General features: G+C 30.0%; 1 protein-coding gene across 1 annotated transcript; it reads right to left on the bottom strand.

Moving 5' to 3' along the window:
• Positions 1-1,353: 1,353 nt before the first annotated feature.
• LOC111392212 (E3 ubiquitin-protein ligase RGLG2-like) lies at positions 1,354-6,886 on the bottom strand. The gene is made up of 12 exons (XM_023017496.1): positions 6,868-6,886; positions 5,760-6,060; positions 4,452-4,536; positions 4,233-4,373; positions 4,018-4,131; positions 3,831-3,928; positions 2,991-3,070; positions 2,807-2,912; positions 2,577-2,704; positions 2,241-2,445; positions 2,064-2,120; positions 1,354-1,879 (listed from the first exon to the last, which is right to left on the bottom strand). The coding sequence occupies exons 2-12, from the start codon at positions 6,045-6,047 to the stop codon at positions 1,799-1,801; spliced, it is 1,383 nt and encodes a 460-aa protein (XP_022873264.1). The 5' UTR covers positions 6,048-6,060; positions 6,868-6,886; the 3' UTR covers positions 1,354-1,798.
• Between the last annotated feature and the right edge of the window lie 10,381 nt (positions 6,887-17,267).

Raw genomic sequence — 17,267 nt, 5'->3', positions numbered from 1 at the left:
CTAGCCTCTATCTTAACGTCGGTAAAAAGAATCGACACATCACTGCATCTGAGGTGCATACAATCTCATCAAATCGATAAAAATCCACAGGTGATTAAGCAGTTCCTTGACTCCATCATATGCCTCTATTATTAACTTTTGGTAGAGGGACTGCCATGATCTCTGGTGCGAAGAAGTCTATCTTTAGGCCATCATTTCCTCCATCTTGCTTCCAAGTCTACCATAGGATGTAGAACTCGCGGATGTGTGACTTCGTAAGACCATTGGTTTGCTACCGTTGGCTGAGTAACCAGGAGGACAACGATTTTGTCGCTTGGGGCGGTTGTATGTGTATATCTTGTGATGGAATTTCTAGTGGATTAAGGGATACGCCAGTCGCTCACTAACTAAGTTTCTAGAATGCTAAATTGACTTTGTGTTACATTAAGGTAGAAGAACACCATCTTATGTCTTAATTTACTTGATTCATGGAACCTTAATATTGTCAGCAATCTTTATAGTTGGACAAGAGTTGTATTTAGTTTCTCATCTATGAAAAGAATATCTGAACTATTGGGAATATAATGGTAGATCGAGCTTCCTAGCGATCAACTATCCAGTGCTTGGTTGATCGTCGTGGTAGTGGATCGATCATTACAGTAATCGATCGCTCGACATGGTAGTCATCACGGTAATCAATCAACCATCATGATAATCAATCGACCGATGTGCTGTCTGAAGCTCATCATGATAGTCGATTGACCACCATGATAGTCAATCGACCACCATGATAGTCAATCGACCGATGTGGTGTCAATAGGTCATCGCGATAATCAGTAAACCATCATGGTGGTCAATTGACCGACGTCGTATCAATAGTATTCGATCACCCATCATGGTAGTCAGCCGACTAATGTGATACTGGTGGGTCATCATATAAGTCACTTGACTATCATGATAGTCGACTAACGTGTCCATAGGGATGGTTGATCATAGTGTTAGTCGTTGGGCAGTTGCTTTTGCTTGGTTGGTCATCGTAGTCCACTATTTAATCTCTATTTGAGCTTCATTACCTCGAAATACATTTTTCCTCACTCATTTTTAACCACATTCTTTTATTTAAATAATTTACATGTAAACCCAAATTTATTTATTTATTTTTTAACCGCAATCTCTAAAAATCACGATTACAGAACTCATATTCTATTAAAATAGGGCTCAATTGAGGGCTTAGCATCACAATGTAGAAACAAATTTATTCTGTACTTTTTAACATGTGCAAGTCTTTTTTGAGTTCGGATCGCATTGGTACACCAAACGAACAACTAGGAAAAGATGCAATTAGAATAGGTGAGACTGAGCAAAAGATAAAAATTTATTTCCCTAAGAATGGCAAGGCAAGGGAAAAATCCTCCATCAGAACAATCTGTACATGTCTATATCATGAAGAATCCGGGAAAAAACCAGCAAAAGTTTACAAAATCGACATATAGAGGCACAGCTAACCGCAATTGAACTGAACAATACAATGGATGAAAATCTTTGAAAACAAAAAGCACCAACTGGGAAGACCCTTAATCCTAGACTGCAATCAAGTGATTTGATGAACAAAGAGGAGAATATTCAATTGTCCGATATTTAACCTTTCTGGTATCACCCGAAAAAAAAATTAAAAAATAACAATGAATGACCATTAAAAATATAAGGTGATGATTTCTCGAGACTAAGCAGGATGTGTTGACTCAAGCTACTGCCTACTTTTCATCAGAATGAATTGTAACGAGTTTGGTACTGGAGATCAAGCTATGAGATACAATACTTAGTATAGCTTTATTCTGGTTTGGATTGGACTTCGGCAAATTGGACAAAGCTGGAGGTCCTCTCCACAGTCACGACACGTCTGACAAAAAAGAAAATGTTAAATGTAAATATATTCCACTTAATAGATCACCATAAAACACTATAGTAATATTCGGTTCGCAGTACTCAATTGGACAAAATCTACAAGATTTTAGTTTCTTATCTAACATCGCCACTCCCTATCAAACATGCCATGTGTTGATTCCTATTGAAAAAAAATTTACCTGATGCCCACAACCAAATGCCATGTCCTTTGGGTTGCTAAGGCAAATGGGACAAATCTGCCAAATACAAACACAACTTATGTTAAAAAAAGGAAAATACCAAGAGCCCCAAAGGTAACAAGCACAAATTCCCAGGTGGTTAAATAAATGTTTCCCTGATTCAGAAAAGAATATTACTTGATTATCATAAGTAGAGGTTGGAGCAGATGGTGGAGCAGGAGAAGCAGCGGCAGCAGTGACGGAAGAACTTTTGTGGTCGAAATATGAACTTGAGCTATGTTGAAAACTAGTTGCATGTGTGAATTTCGAACTGTCACCTAATTGTGCACCATAGACAGGTGGTGGAAGAGCAACCCTCTCGGGAGCATTTCCTTTCCTTCCACTGAATAAGCAAAAAATGGTTTAGCACGATAAAAGAGCGCGCGCACATGCACATGGGCTCATGAACAATCACACGCAGGCTCGTGAAAAAACACACGCAGGAAAGGGAGAACAACATAACACAAAAATTACCCCAACAAATTAAGCTCCATTGTTGCTTTGTATTGTGACGGAATTTCCATCAATGCCGAAAGAGCGAATTCTGTCTCTTTTCGAGATTGTTGCACATTTTTGGACATAATCTCTGTAAAATTTACAAACTGCAAAACAGAAAGATCTCCCATCAGCTAAGCATACATATGTATCGAATAAATGTCCCACTCATTATAAAATATAATAGAAAGAAAGCCACTAAAACCGACCTGGAAATTATCGAAGTCACGAGCAGGAATGTTATCATCAAATTCCTTCATCATATCCCAGGGGCCATCTCCAACCCCAACCAAAATAATAGACAAAGGAAACTTGCTGCAAAAGTCATAACAGCATGATATATAAGACTGAAGTGTTGGAAAAACTTATTAGAATAGATTTACAAATATTTACCTTGCTTTGACAATCGCCTGAACAGTTTTCTGCTCCTGTGGACTTAACTGACCGCTTCCAGTATCAACACTTCTGGTTACCTACAATGATAAACAAACTTGATGAAATGTTCACAATTGACTCGATAATACACAAGCAAAAAAAAAAAAAAAAAAAGGGGAACGAAAAAGGTTCTAACGTTGTAAGACAAGACAACTATTTTAGCCTTGTTAAATGTTGAGTGGCAAATTATTTGCTATCAAGTCAAAATTATCCATCATTTACACAAGTAGATCCTTAGTGACAGTAAAACACAAATACAAAAAGTAAACTAACAGGAGAAGATAGTGTTTGAAGTCTTGATATTGGCAAGACTACTATTTTGCATGACTGGATATTGGAATCTGGTATACTTGCTGATATCAACGATGAGATATAACATTAAATTACAGACACAAAGTGAACAAGCCAATGCCATAGCAAGTTATTGCTTTGTTCAATGACACTATTAGACATCGTTGAGCATACTAGATTGTCTAGAAAATACCACAAAAGAAACCGATTTCTCATGTCCAAGGCAAATTGTGAAGTTCCATCCTTGGGCCAATCCAATGACGAAGTTAAATAAGTTCACATCTATAAAGTCAAACAATTATGAAATTTATTCATTGCCATAGAATCCGTGCAACAAATGTCTTAATATGTCTCCTGAATCCTGACAAAAACTCTCATAAATATGTCTCTATCCTTGAATCCATCACAATGATACTCCCAAAGACGGATGCTTCAGCTTTTCATTCTCCTAAAGTGAAAGGCCTGTAGTTTGTATCCATGATAAGCAAAAAATAAAAATAAAAATACCTGTCCATCGGCAATAATCAGCAAAACATGGTACTGGCCTCCACTCTGCGCAACAATAGTCATGGCCATTTCAATTATGGGAGCAAATGATGTTGGTCCTGCAGCAAAGTGAAAGAGAGACTAAGTTTTATATTCCAATTAGCATTCAAATATTAACTGAACCCAATAGGCTACGTAGGTTATGAACCTGCCAATTTTAGATTAGGCACAATTTTTCTGTAACAACTTAAAACATCTTCGAATCCGTTACAGAATCTCTCGTCAGGGTAGAAACTGAATACGTCCTGATCATGCGTTGAAGCTGTCAAAATATAAGGAGAAGAGAAATAGATTTAAGATTTATAACTAGAATAAGCCAAATCCTGAATTTGAGAAAGAAAACACAAGTTTATTGTGTAATACCATCTCCAAATCCGTAACAGGGTATCAAGTTATCCTCATCAAAAGCCACCAAGGTTCTCCCAATAATAGATATAGCTTGTTCATAGGGATTTAAACCACTTCCAATATGATGTAAGCTTCGACCATTATAGGATCTCTTACCTAAAAATGGATTCATGTTTCAGTGTACTTCACATTATGTTATACTTAAATAGCTATCTAAATTTAAAAATGTACAACCTGTCCATTCATTGCTCTTGGTGAAATCAATACCAACAATTAGGTTGGAAGACTCAAGGCCAGCACGTGAAAGAGCTTCAGTCACCTAGAGAAAATAGCGTTTTTGATTCAAGATTTTGTGAAAGTTTAAACATTAAGAGGCTGGGAAAAAAAATCACATCATAAATGAAAACTTTAGAAAATTTTGAAAATAATGCAGGAAACATCTAAATGCCATACATGTTAAAGCACAGTCAAGACAAGCAAATTTTACCCGGATTATACTGAGTAATCTAATTCCAATGTATTTGAGTTCCATCGTATTATTTTTCATCCCATGGAATATTTTCCATTGCTATAGTCACAAGCAAAGAGCTTACTTATAAAAATGGCAAACGACGTGTTGTGTTTAAAAGTTGAATGATGATTGAACACTTATAGATAAAGCACTTGCACAGTTTCCCTTTAGTTATTGCCAATGATCCATTGGAGAGAGGGAAGATCAACTAACATACATCAACTTGCAAAGGGGCATTTCAGAAATTACCAATTATAAGCATTGTCATTGTCATGAGTCAAAATATCAGCTTATGTCACAATACATTTTCATTGTAATGCTGCAGCAAAAATATGGTTTTATCAATTGTAGGATAAAGTTCCTTTCATGCATTTGTATTGACATGCATTTTAGTTTCTCCAACTAACACTTATATAGGAGAAACCAATAAAGTGCACCTGAGTCCTATTATAGCTATACCATAGAGTTAAAAAGCAAGCCAACAAAGTATTCTTGACAAAAAATAATAGCCAGCTGAGCACACTTTCCCCAACAAAATGATGTATTGAATGAAAATCAAGCACCTAAATTGTGAAGCAGTTGGTAAAAAGGTAGCAACGGGAAACAGAACTTACAAATTGTGCCTTCATTCTTCCACCAAAACATGAGCTAACTAATTAATTTCTTATAAAATTAGGTTGTTAAACATCCAAGGATTTTGTATGTCATCGCTGTGCAATTATAATAATTAAAACTTCGTTTGCCTCATCAAGTGGACACAATTTTCTCCTTATCATGTATGAATCCTAAATTCAACTGTTAATCAATACTATCTGTCCTCAACATGAGGTCAAATCAAAGTTCTGTTTTACAAACAATCTAAGCAGATTTTTGGTGTTTTGCATGTTTCAATTAGGTCGTACAAAAGAGAATAAGGGCTTAGCGCTTGTAATACAAACATAAGCTGCGACATCCACAATACAGTATCAGATAAAATTGCAAATTCTGGTTTTCCATGACAAATTATATTGGAGATGTTGCTATATACAAACCTCCTCTAATGAATTATAATTGTCTGCAATCCTCGAATACCTCCTGTCTAGCGTCTTTTGCGGAGCATGTGATTGGGACGGAGCCCCATAATTTTGAGGAGGAACATAGTACTCATCAGGTGGGGGATATCCTGCTGGATAAGGATGCTGCACAGGATAATTCTGAGTGTATTGTGAATACGCTGATTGAGGATGTTCTTGTTGCCTCGAATTCAAAGAACTGGATGAGAATGATGAAGATTGCCTCCAACTCCCCCCATCCCTAGGACTTGAACTTTTATTTCCCATCAATTCAATTCACCTACAAAATTCTCAAACCCGAGAATGATAGAAACTGACGAAATCAATTACCCTGAATATTTAATTAAACTCAGGGAATCCAAAGACTCTTCAGAATCAATTAACCCAAAAATCCAACAGACAGCACAGTTCCCACTACAAACCAACGGATCAAAAAGCCAGGAATCAAACAACCCCTGAAATCAATTTCACAAGAATCGAATAATAAATCCAAGTTCTTGCAGAACAATCTTCTCTTAGATCAAGTCAAACACAGGCCCAACTAACAAAACTACAAAGAAACCAAATTGGTGAAGTTGTAAATGCTTTATTTCTAATTGAGATGTGGTCTTGTGGTTATGTATAATGAAACACGAGAAAAATTCAACGAAATGAGAATTTAAGCTGCCCATAAGGCGGCCGAAGAGTCTTCGTCCACGCTGCGCCAACTTCTATAGACTATTACCGACCTATATATAAACTTCCAGATATATACACGTTTATTACAAGTTGAATAACTCTAATTTTCTGAAATAGATTAATCCACAGGGAACTATATTCCCACAGAAATTGAAAAGTAAGTACATTGAGAAAATGGAAGAAACGTAAATTGAATGATGGCTTTTAGTTTATACAAAAAGAAAAAAAAAAAAGTGAAGTCAAATCCAATCTCCACTCATTCAACCTTTGCCAAATAAAAAATCAAAACAAAACAAAAATTTAAGCGCATTTTGAAAATCCCATTGCCCGATGTTCAACTTACGATAAAATGTAAAACAAACACATTTCTATATCAATTTGTGTGTAAAAAAAAATGAATAGAACCAACCAAGAGGGAGAGAAATACTACTAAACTGAGCCCCAAAAGCAGATTCGCTGCTGCATTTTCTTCAGTGTTTAAATGGAGATTCAGAAAAGTTAAGAAAATCAAAATACAGGGGAAAGGGAAAAAATTGGGGGTTTTAGGTTATTACCATATTTAGGGCCTGTTTATCATGATTATGAGAATTAATTTTTAACAACAGAAAAGTGGGTCCCTTACGAGTGAAGATGTAAAAAATGACGACTATAATAGTGAAATAACGATCAAAAAATTAATTTTTTGACGTTAAAAATTGCTACCAAACCAGGGCTTAATTGAAATTTGTAAGATTTTTATAGACTTTTTTAATTAACGATTTATTTTTATTTTTTGGATTTCGTGGTTTTTATAGATTTGTATAAAATCTTAATGAAAGTTTTACTATAAACTTTCATTTTTAAATTTTTATAGACTTTCATAGAATTTAAAAGACTTTTGAAAACTTTCATTTCAAATAAAATTCACGTGGGTACAGTACAACAATGTAAAGTTCACATAGTGGTGATTTCCACGATTCCATTTTTCCTCCCCATGTATAAAAAAATATTTTTCAAAGAAGAAAGCCTTTTTTTTATCCAATTTTATAGTTTGATATGATAGATGCTATATACGTTTTAAACGGATCTTTCAGATTTTTTTCCACCAAAACTTAAACAGATTCTTGATCGGTTAAAAGACCATCCTTTGATAATTCAATTCATTTCCATACCACCTCTTGTGAATAATGATATTGTAATCCCAACATATCATCATGTTCTAATAAATGAAGGAGCCAAAATATTTAAACTCTCTTCAAAGACAAATGTTAAAATAAAAATCAAACAGATTGATAACGAAAGATGGATCTCAGAAACCGCATCAATGATAGAAGTTCAAAATAATGATTTCAGATTTATAGCAAAATAAAATAACGGAGTTATTTTCAGCCAAAAGCATCTTGCTATAAGAAAAAAATCTATACAAAATATTGGGAAAAAAAATTATATCTGATGACTTTTCAAGAATCAAATGATGAATTCACAAGAAACTCAATCGTACACAAAAGAAGAAGAATACAAATCGGACGGCAACGAAGATGAAATTGATGTAGATCTACAAGAAACCTACATAAAGATGATGGACAGATATGTGCAATAATTGAAAAAGAAGAAAAGAAAGAAGAAAAGCAAAAAAGCATATGAATAATACTTAAAGGACAATTATCAATAAAAAACGTCAAAGAGGGAGGAGCGTGAAGACAAAACTTTTAGAAGAAATTTCATACATCACTAAAGTTGTACAATATTATTTAATTATAAATCAAACGCCCGTAAAAGTTGTGCAGTATTGATTATTTTAATTGTAAATCACACAACTGAAAAATTGTACAATGGTAAAGGGATATACGTGGTGTACGAGTGTCTATAAATATCAACACCTACAATACAACACACAACAAAAAAAAAAAAAGCACATTATAACACTTGTATTCAAAAATCCCTTCTCAAACTTTGTGAATTTAAAGACATTTTTATAAATCCAAAGATTTCAGAATTAAAGTAAGTCCATTTCATACTTTCTCTTGTTTATAATTTCCGTTTACTTTATTTATTTTCGAGCAAGACCTAAAAGAGGAAATACGAAGCGAGCAATTAATGTATTCAGAAGTAGTATATTATCTCTTTATTATCTTTTTCATAAAAAAAAAAAATAACAAATTAACACTCTTAACCTCTTTATTCTAGATTCCATGATTAAAAAGATAAAGTAATCTTCTAAATTAAGTTTTGTATCATAATTAAGGGATTTTGTTTAAACCTTTTTAAAATTAAAAAATCTTTATGATTATAGTATTAACCCTTTTTTAGAATGTCAAGAACAAAGTTAAGAGAGAGATGATGATGATGATGATAATAATAATGTCAAGAACAAAGTTAAGAGAGAGATAATAATAATAATAATAATAATAATAATAATAATAATAATAATAATAATAATAATAATAATAATAATAATAATATATCTGAAAAGATTAAGATGTTAAACGGTAAAAATTTTTAAAGCCATTACAATCATATTGTTTTAAAGTTTTAATATTTTATGCCATTAGATAATTATACTGCATCCACCTTTGTTGTCCAATAGAAAGTTTTAAAGAATTTATTAATATGTATTTAGAAAATAGAGAAATTGATAAATTAGTTATAGAAAGCCATATGTTATCCACTCCAAATAGAAATAAATGTGACTCATCTTTACAGATTAAAAAGCAAATCAATGAACTCTTTATCTCTCGGTGTCAGAGTTTCTTGATAGAAGATCCTAAATATTGTAAGAAAAGACAAAAAGGCATAAAAATTATAAGAAAAAATAATAATAGAAAAATAAAAATTCCCTTTTTAAGAAAAAAAAAAGATTTTCTTTTAGAAACCCCTCACCGATTTTTTAGCCAACCCCACGATTGGTATGAGAGCAAATTCTTAGTCTAAAATAATTAGCGTATGAAAAGAATAGATTACTTAAATCTAGAAATTATAGGAAGTTTTAAATGAAAAAAATAGTTTAGATACGGCTACTATAATTTGTAACTTTGATAAAAAAAAATTAAACATCTTTTACATTCTTAAGATAAACAGCCAAATAGTATTGTAGATTCACTTGTAAATTTAAGAGAAAATTTAGAAATGAATAATTTAACAAAAAAAATAGAAATTTTATTAGAAAATATAAACAAAAATATAAAGACTTTAGAAAGTAATTTAGAATATATTAAAAATCAAAATATTGAAATATGAAAAAGAAAATTTAGGCCTTGTTTGGTACCCCTTTTTTTTAAAATGCATTTTTCTCTCTCTTCTTTTCAACCACATATTCTTTATTAAAATAATATTACACGTAAATAAAAAAATTTTCCTTATTTTTGAACTACACATTTCTCATCACTTTCCTATTCTAAAATGTATTTTTACATAAAAATGGGTGTCAAAGACCCTCATAATAATATTATGAGTAGACAAAAACTCTTGAATCAAACGGTTTTTCTTAAGTTAAATACCCGAACGGATATCTGAATCGAGAATTGATGGGTTTTGTTTGGTTTTCAATTCTAAATCAATAACTGAAAAATCGAATCTCCCTAATTTTTTAATTAATTTATTTATATAAGTCAAATTATTTTATTTTTCTAAATAAATTTGCTAACTAATTAATTTAATTCAAACCAAAAATATGATTTTTCCTGTTTCTAATTTTCAATTCAAAGTCAACTTAATCAAATTGACCTAAATTTTATCCAAATATGTTACTCTACCGTAGTGTCTTTTCTACCGTTCGGGAGAAATCAAATTGAAGCTCGACAATGCCTCTCTTAATTATTTGAAGCTCGTTATCTTCCTATTCTTGTGATTTTAACAATCAAATTAAAGAAGAACTCCGCAAAAAGAGTATAAAAGACAAATAAGATTGGACTGCGTTATTTCGTAATAGCTAAGATTGAACATATCATTAGTTGAATTAATATAAATTTGTAAATATTAAACAATTTAATTTTAATATAAAACTTGGAAACCGAATGAAACTGAACACGAACAGTTCCATAATTAAATTTGGATTCGACAATTTCACTTACTAAATATTCGAAAATTTCGGGTCCGATTTGGTTCTAACGAGAACCGAACCAAATCTAACCATGTCCAACCCTAAATAATATAGGAGAAATAGAGACTAATCCTAGATTGGAAAATTTGGAAAGTAAGTAAAAGCATTAGAAAAAGAAAAGTCAATAGATACTAAGTAAGATTTAGCTAATATAATAAATAAACTAAAAAAAAGGTTAGATTTAGGTAAGGCTAAAGAACCAAGTAGATTTAAGAAGATAAAGTAGATTTATACGTAATGGACAAAGGAAGACAAATTAAAGCTAGTAGTAGTAGATTAGTCGGTAATCCTTTATTAAGGACATTAAGTAGAAAAATGGAATTTGAAACAAGATTAGAATCTCTAATAAATATAGAAGAATGGATAGAGACTTACGATAAAATAAATTAAGACTATTAAAAACTCTAGACATAAATATAAACGGGAATATGTTTAGCAAATCTTTAATATATCAATATTATGGTAAAAGATATGTTTCTTGTACACAAAAAAAATCAATTTATATCTTTAGATTTAATCGAAAAAGAATATTATAAAGAAATTGTTAAAACAAATCTTCAATAAACTCATCTAGAATTAATAATGATTAGAGTAAAATGATTTTATTGAGAAAATTTCGGAATTCAAGTATTAGCATGTTTATATGATAACACATTCACAAATATAAAACAAGGATTATTAGAAAGTATAGAATTAGATATAAATAACAAAGGTGGAATAGTATTCTTTACACCTGATTATTTAGTCAGAATAAATTTTTTTATAAAGACATGAAAATAGGAATAAAAAGTAAAAGATATAAAATGAAAAGGAATGAATACAATCTATTAATTTGCAAAGGATTCATATGAAGATTGAGCAAAAATAGTACTACCAATTATATATTAGAAAATAATCAAATAATTACGAGAGGTGGTGTGAAAATTAGTTGAATTATCAAAGGATGATTTTTTAATTGATCAAGAATTTGTTTAAGTTTTGGTGGAAAAATTTTGAAATATCTATTTAAAACATATATAATATCTATCATACCAAGCAGTAAGGCTAGATAAAAAATGTCTTCTTCTTCAAAAATTACAATCAAAGAAAATTGCAAGGTAATTGTGTTTAAGAAAAGCTGGATTTTTGGATGATTCGTATTTGGGGCCATGGTTAAGAAAATATTGATTTTCGTTGTGAAGTTTGAGAAAAATTAATGATTTCCTGTACAATTGACTTCTTATAGAACTTCAAGCAATATTGGCACAATCACCAATTTTTTGTTATAATTTGTATAAAGTCTTTTTGTTGCCTTGCAACTGTAGAATTCATTAATTCAACAAGGTTTTTTTTTAATTTTATCAAAGTAATTTTTACTCGTAGAAGCAAAGTTTTTAGAAAATGGATCTTTCAAAAATAACTCTAGAACTAAGCCCATGTCTGTTCTCCTTTACTTTACATTCTTTCCCATTATTTTTTTTGTAATACTTATTTTTAATTGTACATTTTTCATTAAAATAATATTACACACAAATAAAAACTTTTTCTTTTTTTTTAACCACACATTATCCATCAATCACTATTCCATAATACATTTCTTTAAATTAATGGGACTCAAACAAGGCCTAGGTCTTTTTAAGCTATCTTATGACTGAAAAATCTCATTTTTATATTCATCTTCAAGGATCTGTAGTCTTTCTTCTAATAAATGCTTCTAAAATTCAAATTCCTGACAACTTCGGTTATAGTTTCACAACTATCACGAAGTTGTATTGATGAAGATGAAGATGATGGTTGAGGAGTAGTGATTTGCATGATCATAGTCTGTCTGACTTTTTCAAATATATAAAAATTAAATCCTAACTTAAAACCTCTTCTAATGTGTAAAATCCTTTGAAAAGGGAATCTAGATATCTTTCTACGTGTTGCAATACTTCTAGCTAATAATTGCATTTTCAAGGCTTTCTATCTTTAATTACTGCAAAGAAACCGAAGTTTATAGTTTTTATTTGATTATAAATTTGTCTAAAAAATGGTTAGTAAGAGCATTCCGTCTAATTTTTATTTAGAATCATGTGTCATCCAGAGATTATTTAATAGGCAACGCTCAGAGATTATCTAATAAAAAACGTTCCCTTTCTGAAAATCTTTCTAAATTATTTCCTTTGAATCGAAGATAAAATCTTTGTGGGGCTACTCTTAGGGTGACATTCCCAAAGTTTATCATCCTCTAATCTATCTGCATCATGAAAATAATTTTAAAAAATTAAAAAACTTGTCTACTTAGATTATTTGCCAAAATATTATTTTTCCCATCTATGTTCTCTATAATGGTTTTATGACTATTTAATATCTTATATAATTTTAACCAACTTTTATATCTTATTTTATTAAAATTTTTCTTTTTAATAAACTTTACTAGAGCTTCACAATCTATTCTGATTGTAAATTCAGTATTCAAGAATAATTAAAGTTTTCTTATACTATGTATGATGATTATTATTTTATAATCTAAACTAGTCAAGTATTTTTCTTTTATCTTATATTTTTTATTAGCATATTCGCAAATCTTTTCTTCCTTTTTGTCACTATATTTATTTTTTTTGGAATGTAAAATACCATCACATCCTAGTTCTCATCTATCTGTTTCTATTATTTTATATTTGCCATCTAATAGTAATTCTAATGGTGGAAAATTTTTAACCGCTTCTATCTTTCAAACTAGCTCTATATCTGATTGATTAAATTATTTTTGTCCTTTACTAGACAATTTACCATATAATGGTCCTACTTTCTTTACTAAGTCTTTAATAAAATGTCTAGCATAATTTAATATTTCTAAAATGACTTATAATTTCTTGGTTCCTTCAATTTTGTCTGGAAATTGTATAATTGTCTGTACTATGTGTAGTTGGAGTTAGATTTTCCCTTCTCCTAAAATTATTCCTAAAAATTTAATTTTTGGTTTGTTTTATTTCATTTTCGTTTTACTTAATTAAACCATTTTCTATAAATTTATTTAAGATTATCTCTAAATGCTTCATATGTTCTTTATAGTTTTTACTATGTGCTAAGACATCATTTATATATACACAAATAAATCGAAATGAATTAAATATACTGTCCATCTTTCTTTGAAAAATAGAGGATAATTCTTTAATCCAAAAGGCATGACTAATCATTCAATATGTCCCAATGTGTAGTAAAAGCTGTCCAAGGAATATAGTCTTTTGCCATTTTTATTTGCCACTAACTATTCTGTATTTTATTTATTAACATATCTTTATCTGGTATTTTATATCTATCTTTTATAGTATTATCAGTTAGTCTTTTAATTTATAATCATTATTTTTTTCCTCTTTTAGTTTCACTATGGTTTCTAATCATAAAAGCTATTGATTTATGTTGACTACTAGATAGTCTTATTATTTTTAAAGAGTAAAAAAAAATTTAATAAATTAAAATTTAATTATAACTTAGTTTTTTATATAAAATCTTATAATTTAATTACAAATAGATTTTTACCATAAAAAAAGGATGAAAAAAGATAAAAATAAAAATAAAAATCTAAGAATCTTTAGTTATAATATAAAAATTTTCATAGAAAATGGAGATAAACAATAAAAGAGAGAGAAAGACAGAGAAATGAAAAATAGAAACAAATATAATTTGTTGAAAAAATAAATTTTTAAACTTGCATGGGATATACCCTTTTTCTTTTTTTGAAAGTCTACCAAAATCTTGGGATGAATGAACGATAAATTTTGAGATTTTATTTTTGTACTTTTTTCTTAAAAGTTAGTACTCTAAATTTTTTTTATAAAAGTCTTTAAAAGCAAATGTCAATTTGAATATTCCAAAACTTACAGAAACTTCTAAAATATTTTAATTGAATAGATCGTGACTTTTAAATACTTTTTAAAAGTGTATAAAAGATACAATTGAAAACACTGATTCTTTTAAAAAATCTCAAAAAAATTTCATTGAATACCTCTAAATTTTTTAAATTCCAAATTTTTTTTAAAAGACCTAACTGAATACACCCCTAGTAATTTTATTTTTTTTAATTAGGTAAATACATTCAGACCACAATTTTTGTTAATACCATCACATTTTAATAACAATGAATATCCCTAAACTTTTTTTAACACATATGTTCAAATGTTTATTTTTACATCTTATCTATAGAGAGGATTTCATCCAAATTATTTATTCTAAGAACCAAAATACATATTTATCTCATGAATTTTTAAATAATCGAAACAAATAACTAATACAAAAATTTGCCAATCTTTTCAATGCGGTTAGTGGAATATTTTAGCAAAAATCATGATTAGAGACAAATATATGTTAATTAATTGAGGTTAAGAATGACAATTTGACAAAAAAAAAAAAAAAAAAAAAAATTATTTTGGTTTTAAAAATTGAAAAAAAAAAAAAAAAAGAAAGAAAGAAAGAAAGAAAAATGATTAAGGACAAAAAGGCAAAAGTAAACAAATATTGTAAACCCTTCTTGTAATTAAAATGTGGTGTAGATATAAAAAATAAATAAATTATTGTAGAAATATAATTACTCTTTTTAATTATTCACTGAGTGATAGAAAAGTGACGTTTTTAGTGGAGATTAATTATTTATGGTTGTTGGACTGAGTGGGCACTCGAGAGATTAGTGGATATAAATGCAATAAAATGCCCAATCATAAAGTTTTCAATTTTATCTTGTGTTTTTTTATTATTGCTTGTTTGGATTTGTTTTGCAAGTTGTATTATTATTATTATTATTATTATTATTATTATTATTATTATTATTATTATTATTATTATTATTATTATTATTATCTATCGTGGGTAAGTTGATTAGTCGCATCTCTTTTAGATAACTTATTTCATTTATTTTGCATCAGTATACGTGTCAAGTAAGTACATTAGCCTATTAGATAAGAACATTAGATATATAAATCTTATTTGAGATATCTAATCACTTAATTGAAACGTCAACCGGTATTTAACACCAATTGAGCTACATAGTATTGCTCTTACATTAAAAGTGTGGTGGCGGCTGGTTGATGGTAAAAAAGTGACATGACACTCTTAAATTAAAGAATAATGCTATTTCAGTAGCTCACTATGCAATCTCCCGACGTGGTATTTATGTGATTGTTAGTTATTTGATATATAAGACGATAAAAAAAAATTACGACATTATTACATCAAATCACTAACCGCTATATGTATATCACGTAAGGCCACTATGATAGTGAACGATTGCAAATAACATTATTCTAAATTAAAAAGATTTAATTGAAGAGATTGTGATTTTTGCTACATTAAAGCAAACACGAGTAAATAGAATACTAGCTACATGTGTAATTAATATTTGAGTTCTCTCAATATTGTTTTGTTCTTTCCTTAATGGAGAATGTCTCCCTTTTATAGGAAGAATTTTTTTCTCTAAATTGTCCTTGTCATTTCATACTACAATAATTCTTTGAGATGTATGCTTTTCTTTTGAGGAGGCGAAGTCGTTGTGACCTTTGTAACCACTTCGAAAACACGCTACAGTAGAAAGAAACATTATTGATTGTCCTCCATGTCATAACTTTATTGATCGCTAACTTCATATCATTCTTTACAGCCTTCATAATGAGCATTGACTTCCAATTATGGTCAACTTTGAAACTGTCTAAGTATCTCTCCGCTACGTACTTTGCAATGCGATGGCTATTTATTCTATCTCTTATGCATGTATGCTCTAAGCTTTTTGAATTTATACCCACGCAACCTTTTCTCTTGTTCCAAGAAGTCCAAATCCTCCAAGTACAACCTAATTTGCAGATGGCTTGGGCACTAATCTCACCATTAAGCCTGAAACTAAAAATTGCTTTTGGATGCTTTGTCGTGGTTCCTAACTGCTTTCTTGAACTCTTCAATGTTTTTAAACACTTGTCCTAAATCCTCCAAGTACAACATAATTTGCAGATGGCTTGGGCACTAATCTCATCATTAAGCCTAAAACTAAAAATTGCTTTTGGATGCTATGTCGTGGTTCCTAACTGCTTTCTTGAACTCTTCAATGTTTTTAAACACTAGTCCTACCTCCAACTACGAATCGAACTTCTCTTTCTTGGCAATAAAATAGAGAAATGATAAGCTTTTTCTTCACTAGAAGAATAGTCAGTATGCTGCTCATCATTGCTTGGACAAATAGCGTCATCTGATCTCGCCTCTTCATTCCAAGAAGTTCGACTATATGGTCCACGTTTTATCCAACCAAAATCCATTCATTTGCATTCTTGTCATAATGAAAATCGTCGTCAAAAATATCTTCATCTGAGTTGGTATTCATTAGCTATTTACTTCCTCATTCTCAAATGCATTAACTGCAAAGAAACATATAGTATTGTAAAATCAATGAGACACAAAGCTTTATAAAAGTTGTTTATGCAAAAGCAACGCAAAAATGAAGAGAAATTCATGTATAGTCAAATATATGGTCAACACACATGATATAACCATCCGATAATCTAGTGCTTGTGTAAATAGAAAATCTTATCTAATCTTATCTACAGAGACAATTTCATCCAAAATATTTGTTCTAAGAGCCAAAATACGTATTTATCTCATGTATTTTTAAATTATCAAAACAAATAACTAGTACAAAAAGTTAAACAAAAAATTTGCCGATCTTTTCAATGCGGTTAGTAGAATAATTTAGTGAAAATCGTGATTAGAGACAAAATATGTTAATTAAT

This window comes from Olea europaea, unplaced genomic scaffold (assembly GCF_002742605.1).
Source record: "Olea europaea var. sylvestris unplaced genomic scaffold, O_europaea_v1 scaffold903, whole genome shotgun sequence".
Taxonomy (NCBI): domain Eukaryota; kingdom Viridiplantae; phylum Streptophyta; class Magnoliopsida; order Lamiales; family Oleaceae; genus Olea; species Olea europaea.
Note: the sequence above shows the minus strand (reverse complement) of the source record. Positions and strands in the feature narration are given on the sequence as shown.